This window comes from Canis aureus, chromosome 27, assembly GCF_053574225.1.
Source record: "Canis aureus isolate CA01 chromosome 27, VMU_Caureus_v.1.0, whole genome shotgun sequence".
Lineage (NCBI taxonomy): Eukaryota > Metazoa > Chordata > Mammalia > Carnivora > Canidae > Canis > Canis aureus.
In genome coordinates this window covers 21783237-21800905 of record NC_135637.1, presented here as the reverse complement: position 1 = coordinate 21800905, position 17669 = coordinate 21783237, and the positions used below count along the sequence as shown (strand labels likewise).

The following is a 17669-nucleotide window of genomic DNA, read 5'->3' as shown; positions in this document are numbered from 1 at the left end:
TCCCTGCATGGAGCCTGCTTCTCCCTCTGCCTCTGCCTGCCACTGTGCCTGCTTGTGTTCTCTCTCTCTGTCAAATAAATAAATACAAACTTTAAGAAAAAAATAAAATGATAATGGGGAGACCGTGTGGGTGTACACCATGACAGAACTGTTCCACGGGTGCCTGGGGTGAGCGGGTTGGCCATGCGGGGGTGGTGGGTTCCAGAGCGAGCAGATGCAGAGCCCCACATCCTCCAGATGCATCCCTTTCTCCCTGCGTCAGATGCAGCCACAAGCTGCGTCTCTGGAGGGCCGGGCACAGCCTGCGAAAAAGGAAACTGTACCACAGACCCACCCCTGGTCCTGTAGGCCGTCTGTGAGCTCTGAAAAGCATCCAGGAGCAGGGCCCTGCGGGAGACAACCTGCAAGGCCAGAGGCCTGATAACTGGCCTCCCACAGCTGTGAGACTGTGGGCAGGTCGCTTCTCTGGAGCCTCGGCTTCCTCGCCTGCAAAGCTTCGTAATACAGACGCGTAGCATTTCCTTGGCTCCCGCACACGCCAGGTGCTGTGCATCAGATCAGCTCATGTCACGCTCAGAGCAGTCCTTGGGGGAAGCTGAGACCCAAGGCGAGGCTGGGCCTTGCTCAAGGTCACACAGAGTAGGTGGCAGAGGCAGGTCCAGGTGGCCGGAAGATAAGCCCCTATCTCCAGGCCTGGCCTGTGTTGGTGCCGGCTGAGCGCCCGCATGCAGCGAGTCTGCCCTGCATTCTGGCGAGTGCTCTGTGCAAGGGGAAGGGTCACTTCGTGGCGGGGAAGCAACTTCAAGGTGAGACTTGCGCAGCTGAACGTGCCTCGCACAAGAGCAAATATCGCTAAGAGGATCCGGACTCGTGCCGTCCACGAGAAGACGGTAAAACCACATCTCGTGACACCTAACACCTGTGACACTCAAGCATTCAAAGCGAGCGGGTTTCTACTTCTACAGGCGAGAACCGCCCCCCCCCCCCCCCCCCCGCCCCAGTGCTCCAAAGATGCCTTCAGAGATCAAAGCGATGATACTCGATGTGAGAGAAACCCTGGAAAAAAACATCCAAGTGCCATCCTGATGGAAACCTGCTGCTCGGAGGGTGATACGGACGTGAACGCCGCACGTACTGAATGCCCACACAGCACTCACGCCTCGTTAGTGGAAAAGCAGGTGTAAAGATGTATAAACAGGGTGCTCGCAGCTGTGCGTGGGTTCCCGGACGACGCACTGAAAGAAATGCTCACAGTGCTTGTCTCTGCGCGGCCCAATTATGGGCGGCCCTTCCCTTTCTCATACGTCCTCCTCGGTATCTTTAAATAGAAAAATGCGTGTGATATGTCAGCTTTATTATCAGGAAATAGATATTTTAAGCAGCGCAAGGACTTTGTAGATACCCGAGATTTCAGGATGACTCGACTTAGCCCTCTGTCGGTCTCCACCCTTCTGGGGTGTTTGGGGGACTGCCCCTCCCAAGCCCCAACCCTGTGCTTCTCAGGGTTCTAAGTACGGTTTCCCAAGGCCCAGTGGCCACAGTGGTGGGGCCAGTCACATCACTTCCTCAAGTGCTCCTCAGCCTGGTACTGGAGGATTCTCTGGAGGCGTTTAGGAACCTACTCAGACATCATAGACTAACGGCCCGAGGGCAACTCTTCCCTAGAATAGGACCAAGGAGCTTTTTCTGTAAAGGGCCAGAGATTGAATCTTTTCAGCTTTGTGGATCTGTCCCAAATACCCAACTGCGCGGTGATGACATGGGAACAGCCATAGTCTATATGCAGTAAATGGGTGTGGCTGTGAGCCCATAACATTTTCATTGCAAAAAATAGGCAGTGGGTCAGATTTGACTTACCGGCTAAAGTTTACTGGCCCCTGACCTAGAAAAACGAGAGACACTGGCAGTAAGGAGAACCAAACTGCAATAAGAAGCGACCCACCAGGTCCCCGCGAATGGGCAGAATGAAACATGGGTCCCCTTAAGACTATGCCACTGGCTTTCTCAGTGAACGGCACGTGTACTGAGCCCTGAGCGCCAGGCACTGGGATGAGCCGCACACAAGACACACTCTGTCCTTGCCTCTGGGCGCCTATAGATCAGTGGCCAGGGCAAATGCCACCATCCAAGGCCACTGAACGTAGCCAGGTAGAAAAATACAGGTCTGAGAATGAGGAGAATTGGATCCTTGCCTCAGGCCTGCTGTGTTTAGGGAATTCACTTGACCTCTCTGAGATTGTCTCATCTGGAAAATGGAGGCATGAAGGCTTAGTGCAAAATAATGCAAGGAACCAGTAAAAGTCTAAGAGTAGATAGAGCTGCAGATGTAGCAGAGCCCAGTCGCAAAAACCCACTGTGGGTCTCCGGCCCCCAGCCCTCCATGTATATGATCCTTGCAACATGTGCAGGAACACTCTCCCTATGCAGGACTCAATGGCTCCCCATTGCTTTTAGAAGACTCAAATCCCTGACATGGTGGCCAATGCCTTAACCTCCCTTCCCCTCCAGCCTCATCTCACTCCCAGGCCTCCTTGTTCTCTGCTCCAGTGCCTTCTTTTAGCTCCTCTCATGTTTCCTCCTAACACAGGACCTTTGCACGTACAGCTCCGGCTGCCTGGAGCATTCCTTACTGCTCATCACCTGAGTAACTCCTACTCACAATTCAGACCCAGTTCACATGCCATCTCGTCAGGAAAAGTCTTTCCTGACCCCTGACCCCATCCATGATCTTAGAACACTGTGACCCTCTCCAATGTGCTTGATACCTACCTCTCTCCTTGGAAGTTCCAGAAGACACCCGTGTCTGTTTCGCCCACCATTGCATCTCCTGGGCCAAGCATAGTGCCTGGCATATAAGACTCAACAATGGCCAACATTTATCAGGTGCATCTTCATGGCAGGCACTGTCCTAGGCTCTTGACACATTTGTTTGTCACAATTAAACACCCTGGTAATTTGCCACAAATAATTGCCTCATGAGGAATTATTAGTATTCCTATTTTGGGATGGAAAAAGTCCAAGGTCCAGAGAGGTTAAGTAACTCACCTGAGGTCACACAGCTAAGTGAGAGAGCCAGGGTTTAAATCCAAGCTTTCTGTTTACTGAGCCTAAATGCAATCACAATAGATGTTTGTTGAATAAATATGCACATTATCACTGCTTCTCCAGGCAGACCCTGCCCGTTATGATTGGTCTAAGGGGATGCAACGCTCCCCACCACTCTCCAGCAGGATGAGCCACTGAGTGTGAGGTTTCTCTCTATATATGGACCCCCAGTGGTGGGGCTCTCCTTGGAACCAAGGGTCACTTATGGGCCTTTTGGCCAACATGTGCTCCAGGGAGTTCACTAACCAATTACTGCTGGAGCAGCCCCATTTTAAAGCTCGTTGGGCCCCCACTTGGACAACAGAAGACTTGCTCTCCAAGCAGTCTACTATCTCCTTATACCTGGACACTCCTAAATGGTTGTCCGTGCACTAAATGCAGTTTTGCTTATGTTAGCCGATGGGTGAAAACCCTTGTAGCTGCCACGTGATGATGTTTACACCAGCTTAGCGGAGATGAGGGGATGGGGGCACCTGTCAGTTGCATTTCACTCCTCTGTTGTTTCTGGTGGGGAGTGGAGTGGGGAGCTGTTCACACCAGTGACCAGTACAGCTGCAATGAAACTCAAACTGCAGAGACACAGATGCCAGCGAAGCTTAGCTTCGACCCCAGGTGTAAGCTGGTCGAACCATGCATTCAACAATTGAGGAACATGAGAAAAAACATTAAACACCAGTGGAATCCTGAGATTTCGTGGATGGGTAAGGACTGTGTCTGACAGGCTAGGTATGGCTGAGATCTGAACATCACTTTGTGATTTGCTCGAACTCACCGTGGCCCCTCCTTGCCCCTCCCCGCCAGATGCCCATTTACCTGAAAATGGTGCAGAACTGTGGGGGAAACGGCGTTACATCTAGAATCATGCCTGCCCTTTTTTTTTTTTTTAAGATTTTTATAATTTATTTATCCATGAGAGACATGCAGAGAGAAGCAGAGGCATAGGCAGAGGGAGAAGCAGGCTCCCTGCAGGGAGCCCGATGTAGGACTCAATCCCAGGACCCCAGGATCACAACCTGAGCCAAAGGCAGACACTCAACCACTGAGCCACCTGGGTGCCCCAGAATCATGTCTGCCTTCCAAGGTGGCCACTCTGCCTCCTAAGGAAGTGAGGCTCAGGGAAGGGCCCAGGTGGATTTGAGTCCAGGTTGACCAGACCAGACCACAAAGCCTATAGCTTCCCTACCAAACAAGCGTCCAAATGGCTGTGCCCAGTTTCTCTGGGGCAGCATTGGAAAAGTAGCCGCCATGGGTATCCTTTGTTCAAACGAAAGCAAAGATCCTTCTATAGAGAACAGAGCTGCTTTAATGAAAGGGAGGTGGTGGGGGTGGGGTCACACCCAAGGGCCTGCCCTCCCCCCTTCCCCAACACACACATCCTCTTTGATTGAAGGGAGGGCTCACAGGCTGTGATCTGCCAGTCTGAGCCATTGAAAGGGGAAATGGCCACTTTGGGGCCCACCACAGCTGGGATGCAATTCCCCTTCTCAAATGGGAACAGAACCTTGGGGAGTCCTGGATTCTGGTTGTCACTCTGGGCAGCCCCAGAAGCAGCTTCTGGGATGAAGGCCCTCAGAGTGAAGCTGCTCCTCTAGAGTAAACAGAACAGGGGCTCCCCAGGGCTCAAAGGAAGGGGCTGGTCCCAGACCTGGAAGGTCAGAGGGTAATCAAATATAGAAGTGTGCTCCAGGGGGGGCATCCAGGTGGCTCAGTGGTTGATTATCTGCCTTTGGCTCAGGGCATGGTCCTGGGATTAAGTCCTGCATCGGGCTCTCCCCGCAGGGAGCCTGCTTCTCCCTCTGCCTGTGTCTCTGCCTCTGTGTCTCTCATGAATAAATTAATAAAATCTTAAAAAAAAAAAGTGCTCCATTCTCAGTGATTTTTCCAACACTAGCAGTTGAAGGAATCAATGCCTCTGATGGCTACCCTGAGCACTGGGCCTGGTGATACAGTGATGGAGAACTCTGGAACTCAAACCTCAAGGGGCTCTGATAAAGGAGGAATACTGGCATGAGGAAGGAGTCTTGGTTGCAAACTCGTCTCAAACTGGCTTAAGTGGCAATGGGATTCCTGGGGTATCTCATGGAATTTGAGGTTAGAACTGTGGCTGGATCCTATGCATGGATTCAGTGAACTAAAGGGACCCAGAAGCCTTTTCTCCACCACTGCACACCTGCTCTGCCCGCTTGCTCCCTAGAATCCCCAAGTCTCTGGCCTCTGCAAAGGGAAACTCAGATTTGGCACCATGAGAAGTGGAGCATTGGCCCAGCCAGGGGAAGGTCATATTCTGGAAGCAAAGGTACTGCCATGCAGACAATCCCATTAGTGTCCCCATTCTCCGAAATGTCTCTATTTTCATTCATTTCTTTAGCAGATATTTTAAAATGTAATCTGCCAGATTCTAGGGATAACAGTGAATAAATGAGTTCTGTCTGTGCAGTTTACATTCAATTCAGGGGAAATAGTAAAAATCTCAAATGAAGTTGATAGATCTAGTGGAAACAAGGTGCTATGGGAAAGATGGCAGGAGAGGAGGAGCAAAGTGGTGAGCCTCACAGACGATGGGTGTTCTGGAGAGAGCAGTGCATGGAAAGATTAAAGGTAGGAGGCCTCCCCGAAAACAAGGGGACATGAGGAGAGGAGGTTAGGGAGACAGCAGGCCCAGCCAAACGTGCGGAAGTTAGATTTAATTCTGAGTGGGAAGAAAATCCTATAGAGAGTTTGGACTCTAAATACGGGGTTTGCAAGCTTTTTCTTAATGGGCCAGATTGTACATATTTTCGAATCTGTGGTCACAGAGTCAACTCTGAATGTGTAAAGAAAAAGCAGCCATCGATGTTGCTTAAACAGGAATGGCTAGGTTCCAAGAATTTTATGCTAAAACTTGAATTTTATATACTTTTTACTTGTCATTCTTTTTTAGTCCCCCCCCCAACCACTTAAAAATGTAAAAAATCTATTCTTGTGCACTCTACACAAACTTCCAGTGGGGTGGATTTGGCCTGTGGGCCTCAGTTTACTCACTTGTCTTACTACCTTAAATGGTTACTCTGGCCACTGTGTTGAGAACAGACAAAAGTAGGGAGCAGGAAAGTTGGTTTGGAAGCTGTGATAGTCCATTTCATGTCAATTTTACTGGACCATGGGGTACCTAGATTATTTGGGCAAATATTCTGAGTGTGTCCATGAGGGTGTTTCCCAGATACTAACATTCTAATCCTTAGACCAAGGAAAGCAGATTGTCCTCCACAGTGTGGGTGGGCCTCACCCCAATCAGGTGAAGGCCAGAAAAAGAACAAAAAGGGGGAGTTTAAGAGGGAACTCCTTGACTATCCTTGAGCCTTTTTTTCCCCATTGTCTTTGGACTCAAATGGAAACATCAGGTCTCCTGGGTCTCCAACTTGCTGAAAGGAGACCTTGGGACTTGTCAGCAACCATAACTATGAGCAAGTTCCTTATAATGACTTTATATATGTACACATCCGATTGGTCCTGTCTCTCTGGAGAACCCCACTGCAGAAGCTCAGTTCACATCAGAGATGGCAGTAGTGGTTAACAGTGGCAGTGTGAGAGGCAGCCACAGCCAACAGGAGTAGCTGAGTCTGTTGTGGGATATGAGAAAGGAGATGGGAATCAGGTGGGGTGGGAGGCAGGCAGCAAGTCCAGGGGGCAAGTCAGGGGGCTACCCCAGAGGAGGCTGAAAAGCATGGACTTCATTCTGGAGACAAGGGGAACCTTGTGCCCCCCTCAGGGGTCTCGACAGATTCTGTTCTAGAACACATCACTCATGAAGCAAAAAAGGGAACAGGTGGCTGGTGGTAGAGGAACCAGCTACAAGGCTGTTCAATGCTCTGTTCTCTCTACAAGGAGAAGTTTCTGGCAGGTGCCCAGATGCCTATATGGGATTCTCCACCCTGTCATCTTTTGTGGCATTTTAATCCACAGCCCCTAGTAGAAACTGGCCAGGGTGGTAATTCATTTTACTGTTTCAGGGGCTGTAGTTGATGGAGGGTGGCTCTAAGTGGTCCTGCAGGTTTGTTAACCATGAGGTGCCTCTTCTATCTTCTACAACCCAAGTATCATCTTGGCACGGAAATGAACCTGCAACAACTTCCTGTTATTTGTGGGGCAACTTCCCAGTTCTCAGACCTCTCAGTGCAGCCCAAAAGCTTGGATTTTGTTGCTAAAATACTGGTGATTTCTTGACCCTCAGGGCACACAGCTCCTGTCTGAACCCCAAACACAGCTGGACCACTTAAGTCATTTGCTCAACTACATTTTTTTCCAGGGCTTTCAAACCTTCACAGGAAAAATAAGTATTTACCCAGTGAATGCCACAACAGAATCATGTCTAGTGTGTGTGTGTGGTGGTGAAAAGGGTAATGGGGGGCGGGGAGTGGAGATTAGTCATGAGAAGACAGCAGGGCTATGATAAAGGCCAAGGCCTGCTGTTGGGGACCAGAGGCACCACTCATCTGGCAACCCACCCCCTCAAGGCCCCCAGGCACCCTGTGCTTCACCCCTTTATGCTGCAATCTACTTGCATCACCTGGACCAATTGGCGGTGAAGGTACTTTATTTGTAGCTGAAGCCCAAGCACAGCACCTGGCACCTGATGAGCTCCCTGCTCCTTCCCTTTGCAATGCTGATGACTGCACATTTTTAAAAAAAAAATATTTTATTTATTCATGAGAGACAGAGGCAGAGAGAGAAGCAGGCTTTCCACATGGAGTTTGATGTGGAACTCGATCCCAGGACCCTGGGATCATGACCTGAGCCAAAAGCAGATGCTCAACCACTGAGCCACCTAGGTGCCCCTGCTTGCCTCTTTCAATCTGAAGCTTTCCAAACAACCCACCAACTGGCTGCTAGTCTTTGTCTGATTCCTCTCTCTCCAGCACTGCCGCAAACCCAGCACTGTCATCCTGTCCAAAAATATCCATTCAGTCTTTGAGCCAGTGTGAGAAAGCCTCTCCACTTAAAAAACAAAAAACTAAGCACCCCGTGGTTTCAGTAACAGATCTACTTGCTTTCCGGCCTCCTGAGCATCCTGCAGTGATTCACTTGTCTCCCATCCCCGTCACCTGAGCAGCTGTGCTTCTCACTCAAACACTACCCCCACCCCCCATTTACGAACTCGGGCCCTTAAAATCTGTTTTCCTACCTGGTTGCATTTCTGTACAATAACAGTAAAGCTACGCTGAACTGCAGATTCTAGCAGCTTCTCTAAACTCACTGCCCTCCACTTTCCAGCCAACCTAACAAACTCAGAAGCTACTAGACCCTTGGGTACCTTTGAATCTGGAGCAGTTTCTCTCTCCCCACTTCTCCATTTCACCTTTTCCAGAAACTCGCCATTGAGAAACAAAGCTCATTCTGCCTAGTGTCGCCCAGCAATCTCCTTCCACCTCTGTGATGAACAGCTTGCCAACAGCCTGAACTCCTGGGGGCAGAAGGAATGCCGCTGGTGGCACACCCCACCAGGGAGGTGAGATCACCTCCATTTCAAACAGTGCAGGCAGCTGGAACGCAGATGAAGCACACTAAAATATATTATTTCGGGGGGCACCTGGGTAGCTCAGTAGTTGAGTGCCTGCCTTCCGCTCAGGGCATGATCCCAGGTTCCTGGGATGGAGTCCCACATCGGGCTCCCCACAGGGAGCCTGCTTCTCTGCCTGTGTCCCTCATGAGTAAATAAAATCATATCTATATATGATATATATATCACAGATATTAATAAACACCTTACTTCATATCATATTGGTTGGAAGTCTATTTCCCAGCTCCCATGACCTTTCACTTTTGACATATTAAAGTCTTATGTAATTGGGTTTTTATGGAGCCAATCTAGCTTTTCCTCTGAGATTTAAAAGGCTTCCCCCAGACTTAAGTCTAGATAGAAAAGGATTTTTTTCTTCTAAACTTGAAAATCAAGTTTCCATTTAACTACTGACTCCATCCGAACACACACTGGTGCTAATAGAGTCCCTGCCCCCAGGGATACTTAATGTCGCTGCACCACTTTCTCCCAGCCACTGACTTAGGATGCTTGTTTCAATGTATTACTATTTCATCATTCATACGTTGACTTTAATAACTTTTTTCTGGGAATTAAGATAGTTATGGGAAATACACAATTGAGTAAAATCTAATTAAATACAAATTTCCCACACAGCTGGTACCTCCACACAGCAGTAACAAAACTTGTGTTTATTCTACACGTAAATATACACTGCATATGCATATATCCTGAAAGATGGCTTGCCAAAAGCAATCCATCCTGGGCTGGTTAATTAACCAACCCCCCCCCCCCACACACACACACACACTGATTTTTCCTCTAATTCCTGAATGGATCTCCCACTAGTTTGCCTGGGCCAAAATTCCCAGAGATGAAAACTCTGGGCCAGAAGGCAGGAACATTTAGGACTTCAGATATACCTTGTTGCACTGCCCCTGGGAAAGGCTGTGCCAGTGTGTACACACTCCCTTCCAGTCTTTCAGGAAAGGACTTTAAACAAAGGGCACGGTCCCGTATTGCCTGTCTACTGGAGGAAAGTGTGTCCTTGGCCATGATGCATGTTCGAGTCCACTGATGGCTTCAGGACATGCTAATATGCTAGCAGAAACAGAAGGGTCACTGAGAGTTGACAGATTCTTAAGAGCCAACAATAAGTTTTTCTGGACACCAAGAGCACCAAAGGAAGTAGCCTTTAAAAAAAAACAGAAGTCTCCCTCCACTGGGCCTGGCTGGCCGTCTGGGGCTGACACGGTGACCTGTGGGTTTTCTGGCATGGACACAAGGCAGCGGAAGAGAGAGTCAGTTGTCAACACTTCACACATGCGTCTGCCCCCTGACTGTGGGCACAGAGGGGCACAGACAGTATCTGCTGCTTAACTTCCTGCAGCCACACAGAGGCTGACCACAAACCCGGCTGCCTTTCTCCTCACTGACTACAGCAACTTTAGGAGACTACATTTGAGGAGGGGGAGTTTTGTGCCAATTATTCATCATGTCTACAAACCTTTAGAAAAACCAAATGGTGGGGAATTCTTTGCTACAAATCACTGAAATGTCATGAGATGGTATTTTGGTATAAAAGGGGAAGCTAAAAGGGCCATGAAGTTCAACTGACCCTGAAAACCCTCTGTTGGAATAAAAATCACAGCTAAGCTGAGAAGGCTGTACTTGTACTGAAGAAAACAGTGCTTTCAAAAGCACAGTCAGAGACTCAGCAGTCACAATAACAATGCCAGCCATGCGGTAGTGGCAAGGGCTCTCAGTACGACTGGGCGCAGGTATCTCTCTTCCAAATGACATGGGATTCGTATCCCTCCTTCAGAGCAGGGAAAGAGATGCCCCAAGATTAGATCTGCCCCAGATCCCACCCCTGGTAAAGGCTAGAGGCTTAACTGGAGTCTGGCCTGTAGCCCTCACCCTGCTACACCCCACCCTACCTCCCCCTGTGCTGGAGGGCAGCGGCCTACCCACACTCACCCTGTACTCACCCTGAGAGAGGAACAGTCGCGCAGCTGGTTCCACTGAATCAGAGAGGCTGTGCGCTGCCTCAAAGACAGCTGAGGTGTGAAATAAACACGGACACCATTTTGTAATCAATGATTTTTTTATCTTTGAAAATGGAAGCAAGTGTTTTGACAGAATACTATGGCCGCTCTATAAGAGCCGATCTAGGAGTAATTCACTGGTTTTCCTCTGGGATAGCACGGCTTTAAAAAGAAAGAAAAGAAGAAGAAAAGAAAGAAAGACAAAACAGAAAGGATAATCCACAAACTTCAGGCGCTGACTTTGAGCCTGGCTGGGCACCTGTTCATTAAATAAGTCATAAGCTACGCACTAAGATCAGGATAATTTCTCCTTGCCCTCCGTCTTCTCTTTGAACCACATTTCCTATGGTGTTCCACCACCAACAATTTTGTTTACTTAATTTGATATCAGAATCTTAAAACATTTCTGAATCTTAAAAATGAAGGTCTTCAGCAGATTACGTTGATAAAGAAACATGTACAGATTTGAATATAAGTCATTGTGATTATTGTTTTCCTTATATTTCATTATCCACTCCAATATTACACACACACACACACACACACACACCAAACACTCAGATGCCCGGAAGTTGTGGAGACAGAGATCCCAATATTGGGAAAAAACATGGTACCTTTCCTACAAAGACATCAGCCCCAGCTTGGCCGTAGATTCCAACCCGCTGTCACCACATTCCATCTCCATCCTGATTCCCGGTTATAGACATTCCCTGCCAGTTCCCTTCCACATCAGCAGGAATAGGCGCCAAGAGCCCCCAGGGGGGCCCACTGGCACCATCTGTTCCATGTTCAACCACACTCACTCAGCTCTTCCCCGAGATTCCTTAAATCTTGCTCCTCAAGCGTGCAAAATGAAAACATGGAAATGGGAGAGAAGCTAACTTGGTAATGGAATAGGTATTCAGAGCTCAGTCCCTGGCCCCTGAGTCTGGGGAGCCTCTGTGGGAGCTGGAGGGGCAAAGCATGTTGGTTTGGTAGAGGGGGCAAAGGGACAGGTTTGTACACATTAAAGCTACAGCAGAGGCCTGTGCTCCTGGTTTTGCATAATTCTAGACCGTTCTCCTCAGTCTCAATATTAAATAGCACCCTCTGGCCTCCTCTTAGCTGAACGTGGAGAGGGCTGAGAGGCAGGAAGGACAGAAGGACTGGCTGGGGGAGCCCTGAGAGAGATGGCTGCATCTGGGAGACTGAGGGGAGGGCAGGGGCTCTGGTGGCACAGGGAGAGCCATGCTGCAGGCAGCATGGCACAGAGACAGCATGGGATGTTCGGAAGAGCAGAGGATCACGTGGGGGCACACACTCCCCTCCAGCTTCCCTAGGTCTTAGTCTCCTACTGTACTGAAGAGCTAGGCAAGCTGCTGAAATGGGCAAGAAGGAACACTCCACAGTGGCTTCTGTGGCTTCTTGTCCTGGGCCCTTATCAAGTATTGACCGAAACCTGAAACATGATGTTTAAAGTGATCAATGCAATAGATTCTATGTGTATAACAAAACTGCAGAAACACATGCTAGTTTAGGTTAGATTATAATCATCTGAAGCACAGGATAACCAAGAAGTGAAATTCCATCTGGTACAACCACCCAGTTTCTAGAAAAGAGAAAGAAAGAAAACAATACAATAGGAGCTTTTTTGATCAGAAGACTCCATGAAAGGAGAGGGTGGTGATCGAACCCACGTGATTTTTCAAGTCTTCCTTCTGTACAGTCATGAGGATGACCAGGTTTGTGCTGCAAACGAGCCAGCACCATGTGGCTACTGCTCTGATTGTTCTCAGATGAACGTGTATACAAAATAATATCTTATCTTCATTTAGTTTATAAACATACACAGTGCTGTCCCTTTCAAATTAAGAAAAAAAAAAAAAAACCACACACAAATACTGCAAAGTAGCAAAATACAAGGGGGAAAAAAGCTACTTTTGGTTTTGGCAACATTAAAAAAAAGAAATATAAAAAGCAATGTGGCATTGGTCCCTGTTTATAAAAAAAAAGGTACTTGGGCACGACACTGAATCAGAATTGGTTGGTTTTCTAAAATTCAGAATATCTGGGATTTTAAAAGTAGCACTTTTGTCTTTTAAAAGTTCGACAAGTCACATAACACTTAAAACATCAAAAAAGCTTTCTGATAAAAAGCTCGGCTTTTAAATCACATTATGTTTCTGCAAATTTGGGAGACGAATTGAGTTCTTACTGGAATGTGGCCTATCGCTGGTTGACAAATGTGACCCGGAATGTCTCCGAATGGCAGTGCCTCCCTTTCGCCCTCCCTGGGACCACGCCAACAACCAGCTACCAAGCACAAGTTCCTGCTCCCATTTTGGGGGTGGGGGATGGACCTTCAGGCTGCAATCTTCGCCATCTGCTGTTCTAACTTGGAAATGCGTTCGTCTTGATTGCAGATTGTGTCTTTTATAGATTTGATCTCTTTTAAAATCTCATCCAACTTGGCTTCATTTTGCTAAGGAAACCAAAAAGGAGGAGGGAGAGGAAAGAGGTTGACTAAAATGCAGTAAACGAAGCTTACCAAAGTTGAGAATTTATAAGGCATACAATCTAATTTTCTACTTTGGAAATGCAAGCCATAGCCACCAAGTTGGGCCTTCTGAGAAAGGAACTGCATGCTGGTCAGTCCACCTGCCACCCCACAGTAGAACCAGGGTCCCAGTACTCCCCATTCCATGTGCCTCTGCACTTACCTGGACTGAGACTCAGAACAAGTCAAACTGTGGGATAGGACCGATCCCTTCAGGGCTGCCCCACAGCCCAGCCACCCCATGCAATACCATCAGGAGTAACTTTTATGTGACCCAGGTCAGGAGTGAACTTCCAGAGGCTACAGAGCTCCTATCATCTCCCATGGAGGGTCCTTCTTAGGAGCCAACCCCCTTGCCATGCTTGCTCACTCTTCTGAAGAGGGCTCAGCCTCTGCCACATGTGGAGCTGATTCTTTTGGAAACCTTGCAATCCACAGCACCTCATGTGGCTACCTCAGTCATGGCCAAAACACCAGCTCTTCCAGGCACCTTGCCTCTTCATTCCACTCACCCTCTCACTGACAACTCTCTGCCTTCCCTCTGGCTCCCTGGGATCCTGTTCTACTCCTGCCAACTCCCCATGCCCTCTCCTCCCTGGCTGGACTCCGCTCTCCCAGCAGCAGCACCCTCAGCGGCCATGTGGGTCTCCAACATCAGGTTTTGGTTCCCACCACTCCAATGACATGGTTCTTGCCAATAGGCCCAAGATCATCTTTGCTGCTAAGTCCCACTCACCGCCAGATATTTTGTCTCTGGAACATTCAGCAACACCTGAACCCTGTCACTACTCTTTCCCTTTCCTTGGGCCCTTTCTTTCCGGGTTCATTTCTACCCCAATCAGAGATGAATGTAAACACTCCGGGTGGGGAGAGACCGCTAAGAAAACACCCAAGCAGCTCCTGTATACTCTCTCAAAGATGGTAGCAGACAGATTTCTATCCTGGTCATTATAAAAAATGCAGCTAAAGGAGCCAAAGTGGCCACGAGCTCATAAATGTCATGTAACCAAGAAGGTTCTTACAAATAGTATGTGTCCTCGTTTACTAAAAGCCCTGAGCCACAACCAAGCACACCCCTCCACCTCTTGCAGTCCTCACCACACTGGCCGTGTCTGGAGTTTTCTTGGGGGCACTGATCAGGTCGCACTTCTTATTTGCAGTGGGCTTGCTATCCAGAATGTTCTTCTTGACCACCTTGAGATCCCTGTTTTTGCCAGGGATGTATCCATGCTTTAAGGAGATGAGGACCGGGTCTGCATTTTTCCCCTCAAACCACTCCTCTGCCTCCAGCGCTGCTTCAGGCCCCGCTGTGTCAGGATACAGGTCATCTTGGAAAAGGTCGGACTATAAGAGACATTTGGGAAAACGCTTAAAGATGACAAGCCTGAAATTTTAAGAATCTTTTTAATCGTGGATTGCCCAGGAAACTGGGCACTTACCTTCCTGGGAACAGTCATGATAATAGGCTCACACTTTCTCTCATGAAGTTTGAAGAATCTTCAAGGGAGAAATAGAAATAATAACAAAGTTGTATTAAGTGAAACAGGAGGCCAGGTTAACAGGCTTCATGACTGACGGCTAGTCTTCTACACTGCTGTCTGGGGCATGAAACGCTCTGCCTATCACCTGAGCTGATCTACTCTGGGGAGCAGGTGCAGTGTGTGCTCCCATTTTCCAGAGGAGAAATGCGAGGCAATGGGGGACTGGAAACAAGAACCAGGAGCAGAAGTCTTTGCTTCTGGGGACGGCCCAACTCTGGTAATCTGGGGGCTGACCAGCCATGGGGGAAGAAACACCACTACCGACTATGATTCACTTCTGCAAAAGTGACCAAGTCAGCAGGCAGGTGAAAACAAATACCTAATATTAGACAGAATCTAGGACCTGGAATGCCAGGTCTTCTGCCAACTAGAGGTGGCTGAACATTTGTCAGCATAAATGGGATTTTTAAAAGGGAAAAGAAAAGAATCCTGAGATTAAAACTTTGGCATTCAAGCAAACCACATCACGTCTAACATTCAAGAAAAATTTGAAATTACCCAAAATGTGGATAAGACTGGGCACCTCTGCAGTCAGCAGAGCAATAACGAAGACCGGCCTGGGTTGACACCCAGCTCAAGTGCTACAGTGCCCGAGTGTGTGGCAGCACATTTAGCATAGCATCCAGCATATAACGAGTGCTCAATAAACAGTAAGTAGGAGGTATCCTGAATGGTTATGCTTGTAGTCTTTTAAACTTTTAGATGACAGTAAAATTAATGCTTTTCCAAATACTGGAGGCAACCTTAAGTTAGGATTTGATCAGTTTTGAACCATGTTTTGATGAGACTAGTTTAAACCATACTTTTGACTTATCTCTGACAGCTTTCCTTTGCACTCCAGGTGTAGAGAAATGTATTTTTAAGAGAAACTTCTAATAATATAAAAAGGGGCTTCTAAAAAATTATTTTTAAAGATGTGTTCATTATTGTGTGATCAGGACAGCATAGTTAGGCAGATACGTATGTAGTGTTGTGGGGTGCCTGCGAGGCTCAGTCAGTTACTAGTGTCCGACTCTTGATTTTGGCTCAGGTCATACATGAGGTCAGGGTTGTGAGATCGAGCCCTGTGTCTGGCTCTGTGCTCAGCGGGGAGTCTACTTGAGATCTCTCTCTTTCCCCTCTCTCTCTGCCCCTCCCCCTGTGCATGGTCTATCTAAAATAAATAAATTAAAATTTAAAAAAGAAACGCAGTACTGTACAAATGTGTGGTAGGACCACAGGCCTGATGGTGCAGCACTAGTCATTCTGTTGTTTAAAACGGCCAGTTATCCATGCATCTCATGGACTATCTTTTGTCGACCACGAGGAGAAAACAGCCTATTGTTTAGGAAGACCACTAGGCATTATGCAATACAAATTTTTTTTTAAACCACAGTAGTATATTTTATGTATTATATAACACAGCTGAACTTCCTACATCAAGCTAACCCAACAACCCAGCTATTGGTCTTTGGCTTCTCTAGTTTAGGATCCATGAGGTCTACAATCCAGTTTGGAACCTGTTCGTCTCCCTCAGGGCAGGAAAACCATCTCTTCTGTCCATCTCAGCAGCAGGCTCTCCCTGCTTGCCTCCCAGAGGACACTGGCCACAGACTCAGCCTGAAGACAAGAGATGAAGGCTTCACTATTTAAGTGTACAAAATCTGCCTTGGCTAAGCCACTGCACCACAGGTTATGTAGTCCAAAGAATGAGGAGGGGCGCAATTCAATTACAGGATTTTGAAAGGCTCTTCACTACTCTAAAACTCCACGTTCCTAAGTGTGAGCAGGAAACGAGATACCAATTCTACAGGACAACAAAGGGTAGATAGACTGGCACTATGGCATGACTGGTAGTTGTACTACTCTTGAGTAACACATGTGGCACAAACAATCTGAATACTTTATGATACCAATTCTTTACCTGGCAATCTCGCATTTGTTAACATCAAGTCCCCTCTTGGGCATGTAGCCCATCCCTCTCTGAGGCTCCTTGCTGCTGAATGTGTTGAGGTAGTGGACATACGGGGATTCATCTGTGATCTCAAAATAGCGGATACTGCTGTCACCCTACAAGAAATCAGAGACAAATTTGCATTGAATGTTACCTGAAGTATCTGGTTAAAGTGGTATCTCTCTCCCCTATAAACCAGAATTAACTGGGACTCTGCTTCAGTGGCCAACCTCAGCTTTCCCTTCAGAGGAAGAGGATACAATGGTTTCTCTTCATGGCAGAGCAGGCCCTCACTTATCAAATGCTAGCACAGCCTTTAAACAGTCTCTCCTTTGCCTCCTACTGAAGGCTCAAATTTTACACTGCTGAGCCTAGACATCAAGTTGGAGTCAGAGCAAAAGCATTAACACCTCTGGCCAAGCAACTGCAATTGCAATTCAACTTCAAAAACCAAACACAAGTCTAGGAGGATCTCAGAGAAGGCAATAACTGATTTGAGTACTCTCACTGCCATGGAATAGTGTCATTCCCAAACCCAAGGGCACTAACATGGGACAATCAGACGATGATAAAAAATAAGATTTTTATAATTAAGAAATATTAAGAATAAATAGTTCTTAATCATTCTTATTTCATAATTAATTCTTAACTCATAATTCTTAATTAAAAAACTCACTAAAACATGAGTATCCTTTAACTTAAGAATATAGTACTATCTCATTGCAGTGTATCAAATTCTATGATAATTTTGCCTAGAATGTTCAGATGTTTTTGGGGGTCTGAAGCACATGCTAGCTTGTCCAAGTATAACTGTCACACAGTTCTACCAACCTGAAAAATGAAGGCAGGGCTGCCTGCTAGAGGGGGAAGTATGTATATAGATAACCAGGCAGTATTATGCCCTTCAAGACTCTTATTTTGCATGGTTTCCATTTGTTTCAATGATGTAAATATCTAAAGCAATGGTAAAGAAGCTAAACACAGACTATTT

The 17669-nt window shown here is 47.4% G+C and overlaps 1 protein-coding gene across 3 annotated transcripts in view; it reads right to left on the bottom strand.

Annotated features, from left to right (window-relative positions):
* Positions 1-10708: 10708 nt before the first annotated feature.
* The window catches only part of CORO1C (coronin 1C), a 76661-nt gene continuing 69700 nt past the window's right edge, over positions 10709-17669 (bottom strand). For all 3 annotated transcript variants that reach the window (XM_077876049.1, XM_077876052.1, XM_077876051.1), the window contains exons 8-11: positions 16649-16794; positions 14644-14701; positions 14303-14548; positions 10709-13129 (exon numbers count right to left, since the gene is read on the bottom strand). In XM_077876049.1, coding sequence (XP_077732175.1) covers positions 13010-13129; positions 14303-14548; positions 14644-14701; positions 16649-16794 — 570 coding nt within the window. In that variant the 3' untranslated portion in view covers positions 10709-13009. The remainder of the gene's footprint in view (positions 13130-14302; positions 14549-14643; positions 14702-16648; positions 16795-17669) is intronic.